Below are 27,356 nucleotides of genomic sequence, written 5' to 3' on the forward strand. Positions count from 1 at the left end.
GCCAGGTTGTTTATCTCTGTGTTGATTAAATGGAGAAAAATACTCATGGGCTAAATATGGTCAAATTGAATTCCAAAAATTACTCGATTTGAAAGACCCTCATGAATGATATGTTATATAGAAAGGACTTGTATGATCCTGTGGAGGGGGAAAAATCCAAAGGTACTAAATCCGATGTTGAATTGAAAAATTTGATCGAAGGCAGTTGCTTTGATTAGGTAATGGCTTAATCTTAGTGTGTATCCACATGTTGACACCGAAACTAATGCCGAGAAGATGTGGAAGAAATTGAAGGAGTTATATGAGAGGAAGAATGTGAAAAACAAAGCATTCTTGATTTGGAAGCTAGTCAATATGAAATATATTGAAGGTAAATCAATGCCGGAGCACTTGAGCATATTCCAGGAGACCGTGAACCAACTGACAAATAATGAAATCACTTTAAATGATGAGTTGTAAGCCTTGTTGTTGCTGAGTTCTTTGCCTAATAGTTGGAAAGTTCTAGTTGTCACTTGACTAAATTAGCTCTAAAAAAAAGTTGACGTTAGCAATGGTTAAAGAGAGCATGTTGAATGAAGAATTCAGAAGAAGGAGCAAGGTTTAATTAATGTCCCCTCCCAGTCAAAAGCACTTGTTTCAAAGTCACGGAAGAGAAGTCAAAGTAGAAAACCTCACAGTTTTGACAGGTTGGAGAGTCAAAGCAAGTCAAGAGGAAAGTACAAGCCAAGAAAGGAGTTCATTTGTCACCATTATAGCAAGTTGGGGCATATCAAGAGGTATTGTAGGTTCTTGAAAAGAAAACAATCAAGGAGAAAAAATAAAGATAAAAGTAAAGATAGTGATAAAGGAACTACTGCTATATTGTTTATGAAGATGGTCTTATCACATAGGATGAAAATTATGTGAATCTTGTATGTGATGATTCCACTTGGATTATGAACTCTAGTGGCTCATGTCATGTCACTCCGAGGCGTGAATTTTTCACTTCTTATACTGCTGAAAATTTTGACAAGATCAAATTGGGAGATAAAGGAGTGTGTGATATCGTTGGTATGGGTGATATGTGACTTGAAACCAACAAAGGATGCAAGTTGCAGTTGAAGAATGTTAGGCATGCGCCAAATATGTGGTTCAATTTTATTTCAGTGAAGGCATTGGATCAATAGGGGTATTGCACTTCTTTTGGTAGTGAAAAATGCAAGATTACCAAAGGGGCTCTCATTGTGGCTAAAGAAGACAATAGTCTCACTACTCTCTACCAGTTGCAAGCAAAGTTGTGCAAAGAAGAGGTGAATGTAGCTGATGATTCCTCTTCTAATTTGTGGCATATGTGTCTTGGTCACTTGAGTGAGAAAGGACTAAGTGTCTTAGCCAAGAAATACTCACTTCCAGTGAATGGTACAATTTTAAATACTTGTACTCATTGTTTTATTGAAAAATATGCTAGGGTATCATTTCATAGTTCTGGACCTCATAGGAGATCACATGTTCTAGATTTAGTTCACACTGATGTTTGCACTATGGATGCTAAGACACTAGGTGGTGCATCATACTTTGCTACTTTTATTGATGATTATTCTTGAAAAGTGTGGACTTTTGTTTTGAAATCTAAAGACCAGGTACTCGATATCTTCAAACACTTTCATGCAAGTGTTGAAAGAGAAACAGGAAGGAAATTGAAATGCGTCTGAGTAGATAATGGTGGTGAATATAGGGGTCTATTTGATGAGTATTGTAAAAGACATGGGATCAAACTTGAGAAGACGGTTCCTAAGACTCTTCAACATAATAGAGTTGCAGAGAGAATAAATCGCACTATCAATGATAGAGTTAGGTATATGCTCTCTCATGCAAAGTTTCCTAAATCCTTTTAGGGTGAAGCAATAAGGACTACGATAGATTTGATTAATCTTTCTCCTTCCATTCCACTAAATAGTGATGTTCCAAAGAAAATTTGGAAAGGGAAAGATATCTCCTATAGTCACTTGCGAGTGTTCATTTGTAGGATTTTGTTCATATTCCAAGAGATGAAAGGTCCAAACTTGATGGAAAGTCAAAGCAGTGTATCTTCATGGGTTATGATCACGAAGACTTTGGTTACAGATTATGTGTAAGAGCCGCGCTTAATTAACCACCTAATTAGATAATTAATTGCCCCAAAATAGAAACCAGAAAGTTAGAACGAGAATCAGAGGATTTAAATATGATTTTTGGACTCAGTAGATTTTTCTGAGTCAGAAAATGTATTTTTTACGAAAAACCGTGAAAAATCGTGAACCGACAGTTGAACCGGTTGAACCGGTTCAAGTTTGCCCGGTACTGTGCGAGAAAAATTTAAAATAGTCAAAAACCTTAGAAAAATATTAGAAGTCGAAAACCGGGTGTTAATTTTAAAGGTTTGGGCCGAAGTTGGGCCAAACGGGTTAAAAACGCTAACGGGTTAGACCGAGTCCAAGTTGAGCCCAAGTCTAACACTATATAAGTCCATTAAGTGGCCAATTAAGCCACTTTAACACCACACCACCAGCAGCAACGTGAAAAGAAAGAAGAGATGTAGGGTTCCAAAAGTTCACTATTCATCATCTTCTTCTTGGAGCCATATTTCACTCTCCAGAACTCCGATTCGTGTGCCATCAGTTGCCACGCGAAGCTCTCATCGAGCTCTTCGATTTCATTTGAACAAAGTGGTAAGGATCTTCCAATTTTTTGCCCAGTTCTTCATTCTATAACAGATTTGGTTTTTGGCTATGGTGAATGAGTGGTTCTTGTGATTTTGATTAATTAGGTACAATCTAGCACCGGGTACTTAGTGGGGTTTGTCTTAATCAACTGTGGGTAAGATAAGCTCACCCTTATTCCATGTAAAATTGAATAATTAAGAACCCTAGGTACTAATTTATTGCACATTAATGTGTACAGCTTGGAATATTGATGGTTGATGCTTATTGAAGATTAATTGATGGCTTGATTGAGTTTGAGAACTTGTGGAAGCTTGGTCGAGGTCAATTTGGTGATTTTAGCGCATATTAAGAATCGGCCAAGGTACGGTTTTGATTTTCTCTATGTAGTATATAATATTTATGGACACTTAGGCTAGTGACCCATAGGATAGGTTTGATTTGATGTGGTTGTTGATGATAGTTGGTTGATGATGTATGATGAATTGAATTTGTTAATGTTGATAAGTAATAATGTGGGGGTATGATGTTTGATGAATTTGAATGAATATATATATTGTTGGCTATTGATATAAAGCATGAATGAGATGGATAATGAGAATTTATAGTGGTAGAATGATGATTGATGATTGTGTTGATGGAGGATTAATTTAATGTTATATATATATAATTGATGTTGATGATTGAGAATAGTGAAATGGGATGGAAAGATTGTACAAATGGTGAATTGTGACCCAAGAGGGTAGTTTGTGCTATAAAGGGAAGTTTGGAATTGGTTTAGTTGGATGTGGCATGAGAATTTGGAAAATTTGGGCACTTGTGGTTTTTGGTAAAAAGGAAATTTTGGTGAACTATGTCTGATAATAACTTTTGCCTCAGTTTTCAAATTTGGCTGAAATTGGTTTAGAATTAAAGTTTATTGAAAACTCTTCGAAATGATATAAAGTTTGAAAGATTTGGAATTTTGTAGAGGAAGTTGTGATCATTCAAATTTGGTGTTGAAAATCTGAAATTCTGCAGAGTTGCAGAATTTTGTGTTTTCTGGCATGTGCAAACGCACACCTCTGCGAAAATTTCAATCTGTGCACACGCACAGACTTGTGCGCACACACACGCAGAGGCAGGCAGTCTGCTTACAGCGCTAGCACAGCTTATGCGCGCACACACCAAGGAGAAAATGCAACATGTGCGTACGCACAGACCTGTGCGCACGCACACGTTGGGAAGGCCAGTCTGTTGGGGGCGCTGGCACAGGTTGTGCGAGTGAACAGACTTTGTAAATCTTGACACCTATGCGTACGCACACCCCTGTGCATACGAACACGTTTTAAAACTCTCTGGAACATGCGCACGCACACCCCTGTGCGGACGCACATGTCCTGTTTCTTAAATTTTACTTTGTTTCAACTATTCTACCTTCCCAACAAGGTTGTAAGCTTCACTAACACCATTTTAGGACTCTTGAGCCTAGTTTTAGACATTTAAAACATTGGGAAAGAATTTTGGGATTTTAGATGATATTATTTGGAAAACTTAGAGAACGGAGGCCTAGGTTTCTAGCGTGTTGGAGATGGTCTGATGTCATGTGAAGGATGATTGATATATCAGATGAGAAATGATGAATTGTAGATGTTTGGAAATTGAGATGTGAATTGACGATGGTTGAGATGAGTCAAGGACCCTGAATGAGATGATGGATCCATGTATACTGAAAAATATTTTCTGAAAATCACTGAACTATTGTTTTATACTGAGATTTGTCGATACACTATGCGCTTGGCAGGGACGGGGTTGGATCCCGCCTGTCGAGGTAGCGGCGGCGGCGTAAGGGTGGTGGTTCATCCTGCTTGCATTGAGATGTGAGGTCTGTGGCAAGAGTATCCCGCTTGCATCCCTTCGGATCAATAGAGCGTGCAGGCGCCGGTACCTGGACAGTGATCCGAGCACTATATCTCGAGGGTTCCCATATGAGGATTCCGAAGGGCGACATCTCCATGGAGATGTGTCGGGTTGGCAGTTGAACCGATAATGTGATATCACAGCCAGTAAGACAGGCATGCATCATATGCATTTTCTATCTATTTGTATGCTTTGACTACTTGAAATAGCTTGCCTATTTGTATAACATGCCTAATTGCTATTTGAATTAATTGCCTTATATGCTTCTACTTGTGTTTTACTTGCATTGTACATTATCTGTGTTTTCTACTGGGATTGAGGAGGTTTGGAAGGCGGTGGCGATGGGATCGCATGGAGGATCAGTTGGTGAAGGCTGTGGGACAGCGGTGTTGGTTAGAATAGAAATCCCCTAAGAGAGATTACCCGTTTTATTTGTGCTAAGGTTATATAATTATGCTTATTTGTTTTAGAATGCCTTAAGTTTGGAATCTTGTGATGGATATGGAGCTTAGGATTCCCTTTGGCATCCCGGGCTCTTATATCCTACATCACTGGGCACTGTTACCATACTGAGAACCTCTGGTTCTTATACCATATTCTGTTGTTGTTTTTCAGATGCAGGTCGCAACCCACCTCGGTGAGTTACTCTGATGATGACAGAAAATGGAGGATCATGGATATTTTTGGAGTCTTTTTGATTTATTTTATTTATACATCTCTCACTTTTGTATTTTACTTTGCCTAGAAGCATGTATTTGAGAGAAAAAAACTTGTATAAGCTGTTTTAACTGTCTGGTTTCTGTTGGTCTGTATATGGCTAGCCGGCTTAAACTCCACGAGCCATGGCTAGATTCCTATGCTATTATACTGTTATCTATTGTTATATTACATCTATATCTTGTGCTTTAAGTTAGTAGCTTCGGTAGTGCATTTGCGCTTTTAAAATCCTATTTTTGAGCTATATTCTTCATCGGGCTTCTAGAATTATTATTTCTTTCTATATATGTATATATATTTATGTGTAAGCCTTAGAATTGTCGTAACTTTTGATTAGCCTTTGCTTTACAACATGAGGTAAGGCTTAGGTTAATTAGGATGTTACATTTAGTGGTATCAGAGCGGTTTGTCCTCGTCAGCCTGAGGGATGGACCAATTGTGCTTCATTGCATACTCTGTGTGTCTTTTTGTTTAATGCTATTAGGTTATCTACTCGATATTTCATAGCATGCTTGTTTGTGAGTGCCTGTTTAGGATAATTGAAGTACTAGACTTTTGATATTGAGACTGATCATCTTGATATCGACTGTTTGGTGTAGACAGGAACCCTAATGGCTACTCGTGGACAAGGTCGGTCACCTATACGGAGAGATTATGAGAGTAACCCGTCGATGGATAATCACGCTGAACTTATGGTGGGGATGACTAACTTAGCTAACACGATTCAAGCGGGCACTGCTATGGCTACTCATGCTTTGCGACAGACAAGGCAATCAGTCGGAGGCGAAAATGAAGAAGGTGCTGAGGACAACTTAGTTAGTGTTCTGAGAACTCTATCCACTTTTTTGAAAGCAGACCCGCCGGTTTTCAATGGATCGATAAATCCTGCTGAAGCAGACAACTGGTTTAAAGCGGTGGAGGGTGCATTACAGACTCAACAAGTCCCGAGTAATCAGTTTGTGGAATATGCGGCATATCAACTAATGGGAGAAGCTCAACAATGGTGGCAAGGAGAGCGTCGACTGCTACACCTACAGGAGGTGGACATTACACGGGCATTATTCCAGGAAGCTTTCTACAAAAAGTACTTGCATGAATCCTTAAGGGAGGCCAAAGAGTTGGAGCTCTTGTAGTTGAAGCAAGGGTCTATGACTATAGCTGAGTACACCAGCAAGTTCGAGGAACTCTGTAGGTCTTCGAGAATAAGTCAGGGTACTCTTGAGTCCTATGAGGGATGGAAGTGTGTCAAATACGAAGTAGGGCTGAGAAAAGATATCATGTGTGTTGTGGCCCCATTGGAGATTAGGAGATTCTCTGAACTGGTGGACAAGGCAACGATTGTTGAAGATTATGCCAAGGAGGCGACTTTGGGGAGAGATGTTCATGGCGGTACCAGTGGTAAAGTTCGTGAGAAGTATGTTCCATCAAGAGGCCAGAATTTCAAGATGGGTAGACGTGTCCCTCAGTGACTCTAAGGTCAAGGGCACATCAAAAAGACTAACCATGAAAAGTACCACAAGGAAAGAGGAGCAGGTAAGCAGGCGTGGGCTCAACAAGAAGAGTTAAGGTGCCAGAGATGTAGAAGATACCATCCGAAAATGTTGTGCATGGCTGGGTTCAGTGGATGTTACTACTGCGGATTGTCAGGGCATATCTCTAAGCGATGTCCTTACAAAAAGGACCAAGGTGCAGACCGGCCCCAGTGACGGGGTTAAGGATCTCCAACTTAAGGTAACGATAAAATTGATGACCTAGTTTTAATCATGTTGTGGGGGACTGTAACTTGACTTTTCTTATTAGCTTATGATGGAGACAAGGATTTGGAACTAGGAAGATTAGATTAAGTGTCAGGCTTAGGACCAGAGTTTAGCTTAGTTTTATTTTATGGGACGTTGCCATTAAAGGCTGGCCAAACTTAGCGTCGGAAGAACTAATGGGAAAAGATAAGTCCGGTGGGCGCAGCCAAGCAATTTGGGTTCTTAAGTGACAACTAATTAGAGTGGCACCGCGGAAGGCGGGAGGAAGCGTTGACACGGTAGAATTATGAAAGGTGAAATGCTGTAACAACTTGAGTTAGGATTGGCGATATTAAGTAGCAAGAACACTTCAGGGAAAGAAAGATGGTAGCTAAGGGTTATATACGTTAGGTGGCGAATGCGACTCTGCAAGGATTACTGACAGTTGAACAAAGTGACTGTGAAGAACAAGTATCTGCTACCAAGGATAGATGACTTGATGAATCAATTGCAAGGAGCTGGAATGAAGGAGGATAATAATGGGAGGCTTAATACGAGAGAGATTACCAACAAATGCTTGTGACTCGATCTATCTTTCTTTTGTAACCCGAGTTGAAGTACCTTATTTTGCGGTCCTTGTTGATTATTAGTCTGAACATTTCCAAATCCTATTCATTGCTCACATGTATCTTTTCCCGAAACTCGTACCCCTTGGCATGAGCCTAAAACCATCTTTATTCACGGACTAGTGATAAAATCAGTAGGGGCACATTTTGATTGAATGTGTCATATTATTTTCTTCAAAGATTCTTACTTTGGAATCCTTTTCTTAGGATGAACTCTAATTTTTCCTTCTGGTGCATTTTCTTATTCTCTACAACATTGTCTAAACACAACATAATGTACCTTTTCAATTTCTTATGGATACCATTCAAAGTTATTTGCTTTCTCTTGAGCTCGGTATCCCTTCAAATAACTTGGGCTTAATTCGGCATCACATGCCATCCTTAGACGCAACCATCGATAAGTTAGTTCAGTAGGACGCAACTTCTAAACACGAAGGATGAAACCGGTGAGCGTCCGATCTTACGAGGAGTTGTGAAGCCTTACTTTTACGAATGGCATTATCTATGACTAATTTGATACATAAGGATGCTTCATTAACTCCAATGCCGAATTGTAATTCTTCAAGAGCTTGAAAGAACGATTAGCTACATCACCGGTACTTGTGTTATGTGAACCTTAGGGACCAGTTAGGATCTACAATAACGCCTCATTGAAAGTCTCGGAGTGCCTATCGATGTATCATTAGGAGGTAATGGTTGGTGCGTCGCAATGGTTGAGGCCATACGAAGTGGAATCTCTGACCTACAATCTGGAGCCTGCTGCGTTTATACTTGTGTTAAAGATGTAGAGCAAGGAGAACTACCTCCATGAAGATAGAGGAAATTACTCAAGGACTACAATTGGGAGTTAAGCTACTACCTAGGGATAATCACATTTGATTTTGGTTCTCACGTGTAGATCATAAGATAGCTAATATGACGTTTGGCACATGGTGAATTATTGAGTGCTGAGGTAATTACAAGAGAAGAAAATAAGTAAGAATAAATTTAGGCTTGAATTTTTGGATGAGTATAATATTTGACTTTAGTATGATAAGTAGGAGTTTATTAGTTGTTTAGGATGTCTAAGGGAGGTTGAATTGTATACATTGGTGCAATTGTAGATGAATTGGACATAGGGTGTGGTGGTATTGAGGACCTTAGGATTTTGTCAAATGAGTAAGAAAAATGGAGGATAGAATATTTTAGGTGTTGAAATGATTGAGTGTGGTTGAGTGGGTGGTATTAAAACTGTGGCTAGTATGAGAACTGTTACTAGGTTTTGAAAGTGTTGAATGGTTGGAATTGATGGATATTGTAATTGGGGCTATAGAAAATTATTTAAGACTATAACTAGGCATAGAAACCTTATAAAGCACTAAGTTATAAAATTAGTCTTAGGATAAGCGTAAACACTATTAGGGTCAAGTTGAGGGAGTTCAGAAGTAAGCCTAGGTTTTGTAATCCGGTGATGGGTGTATGGCTTGATTGAGCATTTGGATTAGTTAGTTATTTAGTGGCTAAAAATCAGAGTGGCATAGCAGAAGCTTGCGAAATACAATAGCACATGATAGTTGTGAGTAGAGGTCGTAGGACGATGACTAAGCGTGTCTAGGCTTGAATACTTGTAGAGTTTAGTCGGTTAATGTAAGTAAAGGTTTCTACGAACTAAGTTGATTGCAGTTGTAAGGTTAAAAAAAATTAGGATAGGTTGTGAACATAAGGGTAAATGACTTATTTGGATAGTGGATGGCACGTGAGTGCAATTGTCATGTTTGAAAGGTAAGGATTGCGATATTTGATCATGATGACTTTGGGCTTAGATTGAAACAGGAACTGATTTATTCCAAGTATAGATTTGGAGAGCATCGAATTGAAGTGCTAGTGTTGTATTGAAGTTGATTGAATGGAGCTAGGAGTGAGAAGGACAATTACAATATAGGCTTGAATTCAGTTAGAATATGGAGCTATAAATAAGAATAAAAGATGTAGGTAGGAAATTGGGCTGCCGTGGAGGAATGAAACGATGAATGGTAAGAGGTAGGTTTAAGTTGAGGAGACATCTAAGGGAACATTTAATGAAGATGATAAGTAAACCAAATTTTGAGGGAAAAATTTCTTATTTGGTGGGGAGAGTATAAGATCCGTGCTTAATTAACCGCCTAATTAGATAATTAATTGCCCCAAAATAGAAACCAAAAAGTTAGAATGAGAATCAGAGGATTTAAATATGATTTTTGGACTCAGTAGATTTTTCTGAGTCAGAAAATGTATTTTCTGCGAAAAACCGTGAAAAACCGCAAATCGGCAGTTGAACCGGTTGAACCAGTTCAAGTTTGCCCGGTACTGTGCGAGAAAAATTTAAAATAGTCAAAAACCTTTAAAAAATATTAAAAGTAAAAAACCGGGCGTTAATTTTAAAGGTTTGGCCTGAAGTTGGGCCAAACGGGATAAAAACCCTAACGAGTTGGACCGGACCCAAGTCCAACACTATATAAGTCCACTAAGGGGCTATTTCAGCCACTTTAACACCACACCACCAGCAGCAACGTGAAAAGAAAGAAGAGAGATAGGGTTCCAAAAGTTCACTATTCATCATCTTCTTCTTGGAGCCATATCTCACTCTCCAGAGCTCCGATTCGTGTGCCGTCAGTTGCCACACAAAACTCTCGTCGAGCTCTTCGATTTCATTCGAACAACGTGGTAAGGAACTTCCAATTTCTTGTCCAGTTCTTCATTCTATAACAGATTTGGTTTTTGGCTATGGTGAATGAGTGGTTCTTGTGATTTTGATTAATTAGGTACAATCTAGCACCGGGTACTTAGTGGGGTTTGTCTTAACCAACTGTGGGTAAGGTAAGCTCACCCTTATCCCTTGTGAAATTGAATAATTAAGAACCCTAGGTACTAATTTATTGCACATTAATGTGTATAGCTTGGAATATTGATGGTTGATGCTTATTGGAGATTAATTAATGGCTTAATTGAGTTTGAGAACTTGTGGAAGCTTGGTCGAGGTCAATTTGGTGATTTTAGCGCATATTGAAAATTGGCCAAGGTATGATTTCGGTTTTCTCTATGTAGTATATAATATTTATGGACACTTAGGCTAGTGACCCATAGGATAGGTTTGATTTGATGTGGTTGTTGATGATAGTTGGTTGATGATGTATGATGAATTGAATTTGTTAATGTTGATAAGTAATAATATGGGGGTATGATGTTTGATGAATTTGAATGAATATATATATTTTTGGATATTGATATAAAGCATGAATGAGATGGATAATGAGAATTTATAGTGGTGGAATGATGATTGATGATTGTGTTGATGGAGGATTAATTTAATGTTATATATATATAATTGATGTTGATGATTGAGAATAGTGAAATGGGATGGAAAGATTGTACAAATGGTGAATTGTGACCCAAGAGGGTAGTTTGTGCTGTAAAGGGAAGTTTGGAATTGGTTTAGTTGGATGTGGCATGAGAATTTGGAAAATTTGGGCACTTGTGGTTTTTGGTAAAAAAGAAATTTTGGTGAAATTTGTCTGATCATAACTTTTGCCTCGATTTTCAAATTTGGCTGAAATTGGTTTAGAATTAAAGTTTATTGAAAACTCTTCGAAACAATATAAAGTTTGAAAGATTTGGAATTTTGTAGAGGAAGTTATGATCATTCAAAGTTGGTGTTGAAAATCTGAAATTCTACAGAGTTGCAGAATTTTGTATTTTCTGGTATGTGTGCACGCACAGTCGTGTGCGGACACACACCTCTGTAAAAATTTCAATATGTGCATACACACACGTAGAGACAAGCAGTCTGCTTACGGCGCTAGCACAGCTTATGCGCCCACATACCAAGGAGAAAATGCAACCTGTGCGCACGCACACGTTGGGAAGGCCAGTCTGTTGGGGGCGCTGGCACAGGTTGTGCGAGTGAACAGACTTTGTAAATCTTGACACCTATGCGTACGCACACCCCTGTGCGTACGCTCACGTTTTAAAACTCTCCGGAACGTGCGCACGCACACCCCTATGCGGACGCACACATCCTGTTTCTCAAATTTTACTTTGTTTCAACTATTCTACCTTCCCAACAAGGTTGTAAGCTTCACTAACACCATTTTAGGACTATTGGGCCTAGTTTTAGACATTTAAAACATTGGGAAAGAATTTAGGGATTTTAAATGATATTATTTGGAAAACTTAGAGAACGGAGGCCTAGGTTTCCAGCGTGTTGGAGATGGTTTGATATCATGTGAAGGATGATTGATATATGAGATGAGAAATGATGAATTGTAGATGTTTGGAAATTGAGATGTGAATTTATGGTGGTTGAGATGAGTTGAGGACTCTGAATGAGATGATGGATCCATGTATACTGAAAAATATTTTCTGAAAATCACTGAACTATTATTTTATACTGAGATTTGTTGATACGCTATGCACCTGATGAATGCATTTTTGACGGTTTAGAATTTTACAAATGAAATCTTGTTGCATGTATAGTTTCTAAACCAACAAATAGTCCTTTTCATACAAAAGATTGTTTGTCATAAGTACAAACCCCTAAAATTATAAACCGAAGTATTTAAACCTCGGGTCGTCTTTCAAAGAAATCGCAGGGTAGTGTTCTTGTTATTGGCTATGGATATGTATATTTTGGGGTTTTGGATAAGAAACAAGAAAAGTAAATGGCAATGGAAATCAAATGACAAAAAGGTCTTGGCAAGGTTTAGTGGTCAAGGATCTCTATCCTTATCACTAACCACAATATGATAATTGCAAGGATCAATCCCATTAAATCATCATCTAACAAGTAGAAGAAAGTCAAATGAGCTATATCAATCCAAGTCCATAAGTCCTAGCCATTCACTAATTGAATTAATGAGAGTTAGAGTCAATGGCTACCAACTATCAATCGCTTGGACATTAGTAACTCAAGAATTCCTAAGTTACCTTCCCAAGCCAAGAGTGTAAAATCCTACTCTAACATCCTCTCAAGCATTTTGACAAACACTTAGAAGGTATAAAAGGATGGCATAGTAAATTGACAATAAGAATGAAATCTAACAACAATTATTGCAAATAATCAACAACAACAATCAAAAGGAGCATTATTGACATGAATTACCTCAAATTGAATTGAAAGAAAATAGAAGAAACAAGAGGAGATCTACAACAAAGTATAGAAACAAAATGGAAGAAATTACAACAAAAGAATAGAAGAACAAGATGTAACAACAAAGAATTGAAAGGTAGAGGTAGGTGAAAGCATGAATTAAAACTTAGATCCAAGCTTATTGACCTAAACCTAATCCTAATCCTAGAGAGAAGTGAGAGCTTCTCTCTCTAAAACTAACTAAAACTAATCCTAATGACTCCTAATGATGCAAGATGTGAATCATTGATTCATTCCCCTTCAATCATTGATCCTTTTAAGTGTTTTGGCTCCAAAGTTGGTTTAGATTGGGTCCCACAGCTTCTCAGAATTTGCTGGGCATGTTTTCATTAAAAAAATCACATGCCAGTACCGACGCGTACGCATACAGCACGCGTGCACGTCCCTTGAAGTTTTGCGATCCAAGCGTGCGCGTACATTGCACGTGCACGTCCATGAGCTTGTCCAATTCTTTGGCTTTTCCATGTGTTCTCCATTTTGGATGCTTTCTCCTTCACTCCTTTGATCTATTCCTAGCCTTTTCAACCTGAAATTACTAGTAAACATATCAAGGCATCTAGTGGAACCAAAGGTGAATCAAAAATAGCCAATTTAAGGTCTAAAAAGCATGTTTTCACATTTAAGCACAAATTAAGGAAGAATCACAAAACCATGCTATTTTATTGAATAAATGTGAGAAGAAATTCATAAAATACTTTAAATTCAACACATGATAAACCCTAAAAACGGGGTTAATCAGCGCCTGGCGGGGACGGGGTTGGATCCCGCCTGTCGAGGTAGCGGTGGCGGCGTAAGGGCGGTGGTTCGTCCCGCTTGCGTTAAGATGTGAGGTATGTGGCAAGAGTATCCCACTCGCATCCCTTCAGATCAGTAGAGCATGCAGGCACCAGTACATGGACAGTGATCCGGGCACTATATCTTGGCGGTTCCCATATGAGGATTCCGAAGGGCGACATCTCCATGGAGATGTGTCGGGTTGGCAGTTGAACCGATAATGTGATATCACAGCCAGTAAGACAGGCATGCATCATATGCATTTTCTATCTATTTGTATGCTTTGACTACTTGAAATAGCTTGCCTATTTGTATAACATGCCTAATTGCTATTTGAATTAATTGCCTTATATGCTTCTACTTGTGTTTTACTTGCATTGTACATTATCTGTGTTTTCTACTGGGATTGAGGAGGTTTGGAAGGCGGTGGCGATGGGATCGCATGGAGGATCAGTTGGTGAAGGCTGTGGGACAGCGGTGTTGGTTAGAATAGAAATCCCTAAGAGAGATTACCCGTTTTATTTGTGCTAAGGTTATATAATTATGCTTATTTGTTTTAGAATGCCTTAAGTTTGGAATCTTGTGACGGATATGGAGCTTAGGATTTCCTTTGGCATCCCGGGCTCTTATATCCTACATCACTGGGCACTGTTACCATACTGAGAACCTCTGGTTCTCATACCATATTCTGTTGTTGTTTTTCAGATGCAGGTCGTAACCCACCTCAGTGAGTTGCTCTGATGATGACAGAAAGCGGAGGATCATGGATACTTTTGGAGTCTTTTTGATTTATTTTGTTTATACATCTCTCACTTTTGTATTTTGCTTCGCCTAGAGGCGTGTATTTGAAAGAGAAAAACTTGTATAAGCTATTTTAACTGTCTGGTTTCTGTTGGTCTGTATATGGCTAGCCGGCTTAAACTCGCGAGTCGTGGCTAGATTCCTATGCTATTATACTATTATCCATTGTTATATTACATTTATATCTTGTGCTTTAAGTTAGTAGCTTCGGTAGTGCGTTTGCGCTTTTAAAATCTTGTTTTTAAGCTATATTCTTCACCGGGCTTCTAGAATTATTATTTTTTTTCTCTCTCTCTCTCTCTATATATATATATATATATATTTATGTGTAAGCCTTAGAATTGTCGTAACCTTCGATTAGCCTTTGCTTTACGGCATGAGGTAAGGCTTAGGTTAATTAGGGTGTTACATTATGGGATCTGGTGAGTAAGAAAATAATTAGAAGTCGAGATGTGATTTTTCTAAAAGACCAAACTATTGAAGATCTTGAGAAGACAGATAAGCCAATAATAATTGTTAGATTTTTTGCTGATGATGAACGTAGTCTTTCCACTAGACTTCCTGTTGATGGGGGAGATGTACAAGTTGATCATGATGGTGATGATTTGCATGATGAACCTACACCTCAACCTGAGGTGCCAGATGCAAAAGTTCCACCATATGTTAAAGTTCCACCTAAACCACCAGTTGAGCCTGAATTGAGAAGATCTACTAGAGAGCATCATCTCTCTCAGAAATACTCTCCTCATGAGTATGTGATGAACACTCAGACTGAGGAGCCAGAGGGCTACCAAAAAGCTATGTCTGATGAGCATAAAGAAGATTGGCTGAAGGCTATGCAAGAAGAAATACAATCCTTGCATGAGAATTATACTTTTGAATTGGTGATGTTGTCGAAGGGTAAAAGAGCATTCAAAACTAAATGGGTATTCAAATTGAAAGTGGATGAAAATGTTTCATGGCCAAGGTACAAAACTCGGTTGGTTGTGAAAGGCTTTGAGAAAAAGAAAGGTATTGATTTTGAGGAGATTTTTTCTCCAGTTATGAAGATGTCCTCTATTCGAGTTGTGCTTGGATTAGCAGCTAGCTTGAATTTATAGGTTGAGTAGCTTGATGTGAAAACTACATTCCTTTACGGTGACAAAGATAAAGAAATTTATATGGATCAACCAGAGGGTTTCAAGGTTAAAGGAAAGGAGCATTGATAAACCACTATTTCATGGTTTATCTTGTGCTCATTTGAGTGGTTTTTATCAAGTCCTTGCCCACTTATTCATATGATTTGCATGATTTTACAATTCCTTCCTAGTTCTATTCTATGGTTGAAAACTTGCTTCCTAAGCCTTTAATTTGTATATTTTAATTCTCCTTTATACCATTCGATGCCGTGATCTGTGTGTTCAGTGTTTCAGGCTTTGTAAGGCAGGAATGACTTATAGGATGGAGAGGAAGCTTGCAAAAATGAAAAGAGCAAAAGAAATAAAGGAGACAACCAGCGAGCATCGACGCGCACGCATGACTCACGTGTGCACGCAATCTGGAGATTTTACAGTGACGCGTGCGCATACCTGACGCGTACGCGTGGATTGAAGTTTTGCTAGACGACGTGTGTACGTGCTTGACGCGTACGCGTGACACGCGAAGATGACCAGCGATGCGTACGCGTGACTGACGCGTACGCGTGACATGCACGATTTGTAGAAATAACAGAAAACGCTGGAGGCGATTTTGGGCCAAGTTTTGACCCAGTTTCCGGCCCAGAAACATAGACTAGAGCCAGGAAACGAGCAGAGACTCAACACAAATTCTCATTAGCATAGTTTTAGTTTTTAGATCTGAATCTAGAGAAAAATTACTCTTCCTCTAGGTTTTCTTTTACATTCACATATTCTAACTTTTATGCTTTTGCTTTGGATATTGAAGAGTCATTACCTCCGTTGACGTTATTGTTCTAGTTTGTTTTCTTATTCCCTTACTCTTTCATATTCTTAATTCTTATTTAGAGTTACAATTGGATTATTTTTAGAATTTATTAATGCAAAGGATTGCTTTTACTTTTAATTAAATTGTAGTTATTGTCTATCATGTCTTCCTTTTATTCCCTATTTAATTCTGTGCAATTAATTTTCATGTCAATGGAGTAGATTCCCTACTTGACATCGGGGTTGATGAAAAGGAGAAACTTGAGTTGGAATGCTCAAGTGATTAGTTAAATTGGAAGTTGTTGGCTAATTCTCTATTTACTAGCGCTAGACCTTCCCAAGGGAGAGGACTAGGATTTGCAAATAAGAGTTAGCTTAATCACTTGACTTTCCTTTATTTAGTAAGGGTTAACTAAGTGAAAATAACAAGCTCTTTATACTACACTTGAGAGAATTCCAACAAGGATGGAACTTCCAATTAATCATTTCCTCAGTTAAGACTTTTTATTCTGAATATATAATTCCTTTTTAATTAACAATTATTTATTTTCTGTCATTCAACTCTCAAATTTCTTAGAAAACTCTTGATTAATAAGATAGCACCCTTTTGTCAACTCGTTGGGAGACGACCTGGGATTCATACTCCCAGTATTTTTATTCTAAATTTGTGACAACCTTTCTAAATTGATGAGCGGATTTTAGCTGGTTAAGAACTATACTCACAACGCTATGTCTATATTGAATTCTTAATTGGCTAACTTCCGCCTCGCATCAATTTTTGGTGCCGTTGCCGGGGAGTTGCAATTCTGTGCTAAATTATTAGTTAGTGTACATATTTTTAATTTTTGTGTATTTTATTTTATTTTATTACCATGAGCTGTATGTTTCTTTCATTGAATGACGCGTTCACTGCCTGATCCGAGCTTAGCCGCATTTGATCCTGAAATTGAAAGAACTCTTTCACGTATTAGGCAAGCTCGGCGTAGGCTAGCCTCTAAGGGTGGTGAAGTGATTATTATCAATTCACCAGTCTCATCTTAGGATGAATCTGAAGCGTCATCTGAGGAAGAAACAAGCCCCGTTTCTACTAATCCGGTTGATTTAGGCGCAGGTAACATGGCGGCACCCAGGAGGATCACTCTCCAGGAGGTAGGAGCCCAAGACTTTACTCTGCAACCGTATCAAGTGCGTCACCCAAATCTACCTGCAGATTTTGAACTAAAGACTGCACTAATCAACTTGATGCCCAAGTTTCATGGCTTACCTGCTCAGGAGCCTATCAAGCACCTAAGCAATTTCCAGACAGCCTGTTCTACTATTAGGTGTCATGGTGTAGATGAAACTTCTATTTTGCTAACCGCCTTCCCAGTTTCTCTTGAGGGAAAGGCGAGGGAGTGGTACTACACTCAACCTGAAGCGACCGTTACTAACTTGGATACGCTCAGGAGAGAATTCATGGAAAAATACTTTCCAGCTGAAGTTACAGATAGACTGAGAAAAGAGATCTCTTGCATTATTCAAGGCAAATTGGAGACTCTTTGAGTATTGGGAGCGCTTCAAGAATCTTTTGGACGCATGCCCCATCATATGATTGACAAGTTAGTGTTGATCAGCTACTTCACTCAAGGCATGAAGTCTCGGGATAAGACCACACTAGATGGTGCAAGTAATGGTTCCCTGAAAAAGTACAAGACCGCAGATGAAGCGTGGCAACTGATCAGCGACCCAGCTGAGTCCACTCGGAATCACAGGCACAGGAATAATCATCCCAAGGTTGTTGCAAAGGTTTCTTCTAGCAGTGAGACTACTGCCTTCACACAGGCTATATGTGAGATGACCAACCTACTGAAGCAGATACAACTGAATCAACAACAACCTCAGTCTCCCTCACCACAACAAAGTCAACAGCTAGTTCCTCAAAGAGTATGTGGAATATGTGCTGATTACACTCATTACACTGACGAGTGTCCACAGCTCCAACAAGAAGATAACACTTTGGCAGCTACTCATAATTTCTATGACCGCCCAAATCAAGGGTACAATCAACAAGGCGGCAATTACAACCAAGGTGAAAACTACAACCAAGGCTGGCAAGACAACTCCAACCAGGGATGGAGAGACCATTCCAACCCGGGATGGAGGGATAATTCCAACCAAGGTTGGAGGGACAACTACAACAGAGGAGGCAGAGACAACAATAGAAATTAGAGATGGAATAACAACAACAGACAGTAGAACCAAAACCAGCTTTATAGAGCACCTCACCAAAGACAGTCCCAAGCACTTCAGAACAACCAACAGTAGGCCCCTCAGATCACTTACCTTCCTTCTTCTTCTCATGACAAAATGCTTCAGTCTATTGAGCAAAGACAAAAGACAATGGAGAACACACTTAGCTCCACCTTGAACGGTCTGACCTCTACTGTACAAGCTCTTGCCTCACAGATTGGATCAATGAATGCTTCCAATAATCAGCCTTCAAGCTCCAATGGAATTCCTTCTCAACCCTTACCCAACCCCAAGGGTGGCATCAACGCCATAACTTTGAGGTCCAGAACCACACTGCAAGAGAGAAATCAGGAGGAGCCAAGCCCACCAGAACACGTCCCAGTTGAAGACATAGTTGAAGTGGAAGATGCTGATGGGGAAGAGGAAGTACAAGACATAGTTGAAGAAGAAGTAGCACAGCCAAGGAATGGAGCACCAAAGGATGCAGAAGCTACAAGTGGCACCATTCCTGTTCCATTTCCACACCTTTCAAGGAAGTCCAGGAGACATATGGAACTTGATCCCAAAATGGTAGAAATTTTCAAAAAGGTTGAGGTAACTGTTCCTCTTTTTGATGTTATTCAACAAGTACCTAAATATGCAAAGTTTCTGAAGGATTTATGTATACATAAAGATAAAATTAATGAATTAGAAACTATTCCTTTAGGTAGTTCTATATCTGCTTTAATAGGAGGTATACCTGAAAAATGTAGTGATCCAGGTCCATGCATGGTTAACTATACCATTGGGGGTGTAATATTTTCTGACTGCATGTGTGATTTAGGAGCGTGCGTGAGTATTATGCCATTGTCTATATATGATGCTTTGAGGCTCCCTCCTTTAAAAAGGTCGGCAGCTCGTTTTGTTTTAGCAGATAAAAGCATCATCACTGTGGTTGGAATTGCTGAAGACGTGCTGGTGAGTATTAAGGGGCTCACATTTTCCATTGACTTCTATATCTTGGAAATGCCCCCCTATTGACTCAGGAAGACCATCATTAATCCTGCTTGGAAGGCCATTCCTAAAAACTTCAAAGTTCAAGCTGGATGCCTTCTCAGAAACTTACTCCTTTGAGATAGATGGCAGAGCAGTGAGTTTCAATTTGAATGAAGCTATGAAGCACCCTCCGGAAGATCATTCCATCTTCCAGTGCGACATCATTGATGAAACTGTAGCTGTAGTTCACCAAGAAGAAGTAGAAGAGAGGCATATGGAGCAAGGTCCAAGTATGGGGACACCCTCTAAACACAATGAGGACACTTTGCCATTATCACTAGCTCCGGATGATCCAGAGCCCAGCCATGAGCAGATAGTGGAATCAAAGTCCCTTCCACCCCACCTCAAGTATATTTACCTTGAGGATATTCAGAAGCTCCCAGTTATCATTGCAAGGGAACTCACTTCCCAACAAGAGGAGCAACTGCTCAGTGTGCTGAGAAGACACAAGAAAGTAATTAGGTGGAGCTTGGCAGATATAGTAGGCATCAGCCCTCAAGTTTGTGAGCACAGAATATTTTTAGAAGAGGGAGCAAGACCTGTCTGTCAACCCCAAAGAACACTGGATCCCACCATCTTAGAAGTTGTCAAGAAAGAAGTGACCAGGCTACTTGAAGCAGATATCATCTACCCCATCTCAGACAGTGAATGGGTCAGCCCAGTACAAGTAGTGCCCAAGAAGTCTGGAGTCACAATAGTAAAGAATGGGCATGGAGAGCTCCTGACAACTAGATTGCAGAATTCATGGAGAGTTTGCATTGATTACAGGCGTCTCAACCAAGCTACTCGCAAGGATCATTATCCCTTTCCATTTATTGATCAGATGCTTGACCGCCTATCAGGTAAATCCCATTACTGCTTTTTAGATGGTTATACAGGCTATTTTCAGATTCATATAGCTCCTGAAGATCAGAAGAAGACTACTTTTACATGTCTCTTTGGAACGTATGCATATAAGAGGATGCCTTTTGGCTTATGTAATGCACCGGCTACTTTTTAAAGATGCATGATGAGTATCTTTTCAGATCTTATCGAGAGCTGTATGGAAGTTTTTATGGATGATTTTAGCGTATATGGTGATTCCTTTAACCTTTGCTTGGATAGTTTAGCTAGAGTATTAGATAGGTGTGTTAGTTCAAACCTTGTTTTAAATTTTGAAAAATGTCATTTTATGGTAAAACAAGGGATTGTTATAGGACATGTTGTCTCTAATACTGGTATTTCTATAGATCCAGCAAAGGTAGATGTCATTTCTAGTTTACCTTACCCCTCCTCCGTGAGGGAAGTCCGTTCGTTCTTTGGCCATGCAGGTTTCTACAGGAAATTTATCAAGGACTTCAGTAAGGTAGCATTGCCTTTATCTAAACTACTGCAGAAAGATGTTGAGTTCGAGTTCAGTGAGGATTGTATGCAAGCATTTGATAAGCTGAAAATCACCTTGACTCAAGCTCCAATTGTGAGAGGACCAGACTGGAGCCAGCCTTTTGAGATTATGTGTGATGCCTCCAACCATGTAGTAGGAGCGGTGTTGGCTCAGCACGAAGATAAGGATCCTTTCATAATTGCTTATGCGTTTAAGACCTTAGACACTGCTCACTCTAATTACACTACCACTGAAAAAGAGCTTCTAGCTATTGTTTTTGCTCTGGATAAATTTCGAGCCTATTTACTTGGTACTAAGGTGGTATTGTACTCGGACCATGAAGCTCTAAAATATTTATTAGCTAAAAAGGAGTCCAAACCAAGGTTAATACGTTGGATACTGTTGCTGCAAGAATTTGATTTAGAAATTAAGGATAGGAGTGGTAACCAGAATTTAGTGGCAGACCACTTGAGTCACCTTGAGCACATTAAGGATGACTCCACTCCTATCAATGATGCTTTTTCATTTGATAGCTTGCACGCAGTATCTGAAGTAGTTCCTTGGTATGCACCTGTAGCTAATTATCTAGTTAGCCATACTTTCCCTCCTAATTTTACTAAGCATCAAAGGGGCAAGCTAAAAAGCGAGTCTAAATATTATATATGGGATGACCTATATTTATGGAGGTATGGTGCTGACCAGGTAATTAGAAGGTGTGTGCCTCAATTAGAATTCCAGTCCATTTTAGAGGCCTGCCACTCTTCTGAGAGTGGAGGACATTTTGGCCCTCAAAGAACAGCTAGAAAAATCTTAGACTGTGGATTCTGGTGGCCCACTCTTTTTAAGGATGCTGCTACCTTTTGTAAATCATGTCCCCCATTCCAAAGGTTTGGGAATATATCCAAGAGGGATGAGATGGCCCAACAGATTATGCCTTTCTGTGAAATTTTTTATGTTTGGGGTATTGACTTCATGGGTCCATATCCAAACTCTAGTGGTTACCTTTATATACTGTTAGCTGTAGATTATATTTCTAAATGGGTGGAAGTAATTCCTACCCGTACTGATGATGATAATATTGTTGTTTCCTTTGTTAGAAACCATGTTATCTGTCGCTTTGGATCACCACGAGCTATCGTGAGTGATCAAGGCACTCACTTCTGTAACAGGAGGTTAGTAGGATTACTGAAGAAACATGGGACAGTTCACAAAGTGGCAACAACATACCATCCCTAGACCAATGGACAAGCAGAGGTATCTAAGAGAGAAATAAAGCACATTCTGGAGAAGATAGTAAAGCCTCATAGGAAGGACTAGAGCACCAGACTTGTTGATGCGCTCTGGGCGTATCAGACAGTGTACAAGACACCCATTGGGATGAGTCCCTTCCGCTTGTGTACGGAAAGGCTTGTCACCTTCCAGTAGAGGTAGAACACAAGGCTTTCTGGGCTGTGCGGGAGTGCAACATGGGATTCGAGCAAGTTGGCGCTGAAAGGAAGCTGCAACTGGCAGAACTGGAGACTCTTCGACTTGAAGCTTATGATAACTCCAGATTATACAAAGAGAAGGTGAAGACCGTGCATGACAAGCATATCAAAAGAAGAGAGTTCAGACCGGGAGATCTGGTTCTCCTTTACAACTCCAGGCTGAGACTCATGCCAGGCAAGCTGAGATCCAGATGGAAATGTCCCTATAGAGTGGAGAAGGCAGAGCCATATGGAGTCTTCCACCTGCGTCATCCTTCAAGTTCCAATTGCATCAAGGTCAATGGACATCGCTTAAAGCTTTATCATGGTGAGAAGATGAAGGAACACAAAGAGCTAGAGGTCTTCCTCTTGGAGGACCCACCAACAGAAGCAGAATGAGCTTGAAGACCGTCTAACTTAAGGACAAAAAAGCAAAGTGCTAGGTGGGAGACAATCCACCATGGTATGATCGTTCTTTTTTTCTCTCTTCTTAATTTCGTTTAGTGACTCTTCTCATAATTTCGGCATAAAGTCTGCATTTGCATATGCATTTTGCATAAAAAAAAGAGAAAGCACACGATGCGCAAGCGTCGCTGATGCGTACGCGTCATATGTGCATGCAAAACAAAGAAGAACCAAACAGAGAGTTGCGCGGGAGCATGGCTGGTGGCATGCCTTAGGCACAAACACGCCTACGCGTACGCGTCCCCGACGCGTACGCGTCGCTTGCGAAAACCCCAGCTCACGCATACGCGTGACCCTGCAAATCGGTGTAAACAAGGTTTGGGCAGAGAGTTGTGATGGCTTGATGCTGGAATAGTGCTAGGAGCACAACGAACGTCACGCGTGCGCGTCCCTGACGCGTACGCGTCATTTTCCCCTCCAGACCATCCACGCGTGCGCGTCTCTGACACGCATGCGTCGGTTGAAATTAGCGTGATCCATGCGTCCGCGTGCTCCACGCGCACGCGTCGCATGCGACACACAGTTTAACTAGATCTGCGCCAGAATTCTTATCTTTTCTTCCCCAATCCTAATTCTTTCTTCTTCCTTCTTTCTTCTTTATTCTTTCTTACTTTCTACTACTTTCTCACTCCTTCTTCATCCCCTTTCATCAAGGTTCTTTTCTTCTTTCCCCTTTTACTCTTCCATTATTACTTTAATTTATATTCCCTTCTTCTTTTTCTTTTTAATTTCATAATCTATGATTTCTTAGTCTTTCTTTTTCTTTTTATATCCTTTTACTTGGTGTTAGAAATTTAATTGGGTGATTATTTTTTTCTATAATTTCTTGTAGATTATTAAGGAGTTGTTTGACAATTATCAATAATTATTTTTGGGTTGTATGCATGTTCAACTTTAATACTTTCAATAATATATTTACCATGCATACTAAGTGTTCATGAAAAAGCCCGTATGGCATTGTGCATTTTTAATTACTCTATCATTCTACTCTAATGCCTCTTTTTCACAAAACTATTCTAATATTTTATTAATTGAATATAACTGTCAATACAAACGTGATGGTCAGTTTGTTACGAGTGATAATACAATTTAGTTTTTGATGCTTGATCTATGCTACTCATGCCTTTGCCGGCATGCTAATAAACATCTTGCATCTACTTGCCATAACATGCACTTGCTATATTTCCATTGATGAACTTATCACATGTAGTCGCGACCATGTGTTAACGACATCCTTTTTTACCATGCAGTGCTTATCACTTATACTGTCCTCCTCCTTGCTTTAACGCTTGGCTTTACATGTTACTTACCTTTTCCCTTTTCAGGATGGCCACCAAGAAGGGTAAAGAGAAAGCTGCTCCCAAACCACCGGCATGGAGAGGAACAAAGAGAGCGCTAGCTGCGAAACCATCCTCAACATCAGTCAAACCATCCACAAAGCGAGTCAAGAGGATCATCAATGTCGATGAAAAAGATAAAGCCTTTCCAGCAAAGGACACTGCGCGGTTCACTAACCACTACTGCGAGCAGATGTTCCCCATCCTAGCTGAGCAGAACTATAACAATGAGCACCTACTCATCCTCCTGACCCACATTGTTGATTTTGTTGAGTCCCGCATTGAGCGCAGACAATGGGGATTTTTACGGAGACAGCCACGGCAGGTTAACCTTTCATGGGTAGTTGAATTCTACTCCAATTTCCACATGCCAACCCTGCAGTCTGTTTATATCCGTTAGAAGCAAGTCCCTATTTCTAAAGAGGTAATTCAGCAAGCCTTGGATCTTCCCCCTGCTCCAGAAGGATTGGACGCATACCAAGAAGCCTCTTTCAAACGCCAGACATACCAATTTGACTGGGACGCCGTCCTCAGAATTATAGCACAACTTGGCAACAGATGGATCTATGGATACCATCGATCCCGACCTAAAGGAATATTGGCTTCAGCACTCACCTTGGAGGCTCGAGTGTGGGCACAGATTATGTCCCACTACGTCTTTCCGAGCACTCACGAGTCCTTCTTCACTGTAGATATGGTTGTTCTCCTCTGGTGTGTCCTTACAGACCAGCCTCTCAACCTACCAAGACACCTTCGGGACGCCATGGGACACGTACAGATTGCGGACAACCTACCCTTTCCCGCCTTAGTTTCAGATCTAGTCTCGGCAGCCAGAGTCTCCTACAGAGCTGGGGACACCAAGACCATACTTCCGCGGGATGATCAGATTGTCCCCAACGGGAAGTACATCAGACCTCCAGCAGCCACTATTAGCCGGACCGCAGACCCGGCCGGAGATATCCCTTCTCCTTTCACATCACAAGCACCTTCAACAAATCAGCTGCTCCTACAGATACTTCAGAGGTTGGACCGGCTTGACCGGCAGGCAAAGCGAATGGAACGCCGTAACAAGCGCCAATTTACATTCCTCAAGGAGCTGATTGTTGGCAACTACCCACCTGAAGAAGAACCAGACACTCCGGACTCCACTTCATCCACCAGCACAGGAAGCCATGTAAATCCCGAATGTGGAGATGCTACTACCAGCCCCCCTTTGTTCCTGACTGATGGCACCGAGAATGGTGCCAAGCTTTAAGTGTGGGGAAGTCGGTCAGTACTTGACTTCCGGAGGTAAATGCTTTTCCTTAACACCAATATTTTAGTTTTTCTTTTGTTAGATAGAATAGATTGCATGATAATAATAGGTTGCATGTATGTTTGCTTGGTTAAAGTAATTAAAATTTCTTTTCAAGACTCCATTTTATGATATTTCACTAATTTAGATTGAAAATTTTTTTGTGTTAAACTTGTTTGAAGACTGTAAATTGGAACATGAATTATAGCTAAGAACACACAACCCAGTGAGATTTTTGAACCTAATTGTATGGTTACACTATTTAACCAAGATATTTTATTCTCGTGTGTTTTCTTCTCTATGATTGTAATTTTTATTTTGTTCCACTCTATATGTCCAATGTTTAATGTGTTATATGCATGCATATGATTGAGGCCATTATTCTATTAGCTCACTTATCCCAAATAGCCTACCCCTTTCAATTACCTTTGTTAGCCACCTTGAGCCTTTTAATCCCCATTTGTTCTATATTTTACCACATTACTAGCCTTAAGTAGAAAAACAAATTAAATACCCCAATTGAATCTTTGGTTAGCTTAAGATAGTATGTTAACTAAGTGTGGGGAAACTGTGGGAACTTGGGTTAATGAAAGTGTACAATGTTTAAATAATAAAATATTGAGAATTTGGGTACCTACTCATGTGAGACCAGAAAAATTAAAAATCCATGTGCATTGATAATTATGTTTACTTTTAATTAAAAAAACCAAAAATATTCAATAAATAAATAAATAAGGGGACAAAATTACCCCAATGTTAAGTTAATGAAAAAAATCAATGCATATGTGATAAATTAAAGAAAAGTTGATGCATGAGTATGAGATGCAAAAATGAGAATTTTGGGTAGTTAGGCATCATTTAAGAAGTATATAGAGTATGTATAGGTGAGAGCTTAGGTTAGTCAAGGATTCAATTTATAACTCACTTAGCCATATATATACCCTCACCTTTACCTTAGCCCCATTACAACCTTGAAAAGACCTCATGATGTTTGCATTGGTACATTAAATATTTGTTGATTGGTTAGGTGAAGAACAAAGTTTAGAAAGCATGACTAGAGAAGAGTAGAGTGATTACCTTATACACTTGAGTGATTAGAGTGCACATACACTACCAGTGAAGGTTCAATGCTTAATTCTATGTTCCCTGCTTTCATAAGCTGTCTACTTACAAGTCTATTTGTATTTACTGTATGATTTAATTAGTGATATCTGATTTATATGTGTCTTGGAAAACTTATTTACTTTAAACCAAGTATACAGAATCATCTTAGGATATAGCTACATTCATACATAAGTTGCATTTCATGAGTCTTGTTTTTCCCTATCTATTCTTTTGATCTCCTTGAGCTAAGCATGAGGACATGCTAATGTTTAAGTGTGGGGAGGTTGATAAACTACTATTTCATGGTTTATCTTGTACTCATTTGAGTGGTTTTTATCAAGTCCTTGCCCACTTATTCATATGATTTGCATGATTTTACAATTCCTTCTTAGTTCTGTTCTATGGTTGAAAACTTGCTTCTTAAGCCTTTAATTTGTATATTTTAATTTCCCTTTATACCATTCCATGCCGTGATCTTTGTGTTCAGTGTTTCAGGCTTTGTAAGGCAGGAATGGCTTATAGGATGGAGAGGAAGCTTGCAAAAATGGAAGGAGCAAAAGAAATAAAGGAGACAACCAGCGAGCATCGACGCGCACGCATGACTCACGCGTGCGCGCAATCTGGAGATTTTACAGTGACGCGTGCGCATACCTAACGCGTACGCGTAGATTGAAGTTTTGCTAAACGACGCGTGCGCGTGCTTGACGCGTACGCGTGACTGACGTGTACGCGTGACATGCGCAATT

The 27,356-nt window shown here is 39.7% G+C and overlaps 1 protein-coding gene and 1 pseudogene across 1 annotated transcript; one reads left to right on the plus strand and one right to left on the minus strand.

Annotated features, from left to right (window-relative positions):
- Window positions 1-276: 276 nt before the first annotated feature.
- LOC148548521 (uncharacterized) lies at window positions 277-6,427 on the plus strand. The gene is made up of 4 exons (XM_088495635.1): window positions 277-411; window positions 891-1,046; window positions 1,167-1,289; window positions 5,894-6,427. The coding sequence occupies exons 1-4, from the start codon at window positions 277-279 to the stop codon at window positions 6,425-6,427; spliced, it is 948 nt and encodes a 315-aa protein (XP_088351761.1).
- Window positions 6,428-17,805: 11,378 nt separating this feature from the next.
- On the minus strand, window positions 17,806-17,906 carry LOC148548522 (small nucleolar RNA R71; annotated as a pseudogene).
- Between the last annotated feature and the right edge of the window lie 9,450 nt (window positions 17,907-27,356).

This window comes from Arachis ipaensis, chromosome B8, assembly GCF_059453495.1.
Source record: "Arachis ipaensis isolate K30076 ecotype BB chromosome B8, ASM5945349v1, whole genome shotgun sequence".
NCBI lineage: Eukaryota > Viridiplantae > Streptophyta > Magnoliopsida > Fabales > Fabaceae > Arachis > Arachis ipaensis.

Bases quoted from the DNA above. Each gene is read 5' to 3' on its own strand.
- LOC148548521 (XM_088495635.1), top strand. From the start codon at position 277: ATGTGGAAGAAATTGAAGGAGTTATATGAGAGGAAGAATGTGAAAAAC. The intron at 1,047-1,166 runs GTTGGTATGGGT...TTGGATCAATAG, and splicing joins ATAAAGGAGTGTGTGATATC to GGGTATTGCACTTCTTTTGG. The intron at 1,290-5,893 runs GTGAATGTAGCT...TGTTTGGTGTAG, and splicing joins CAAAGTTGTGCAAAGAAGAG to ACAGGAACCCTAATGGCTAC.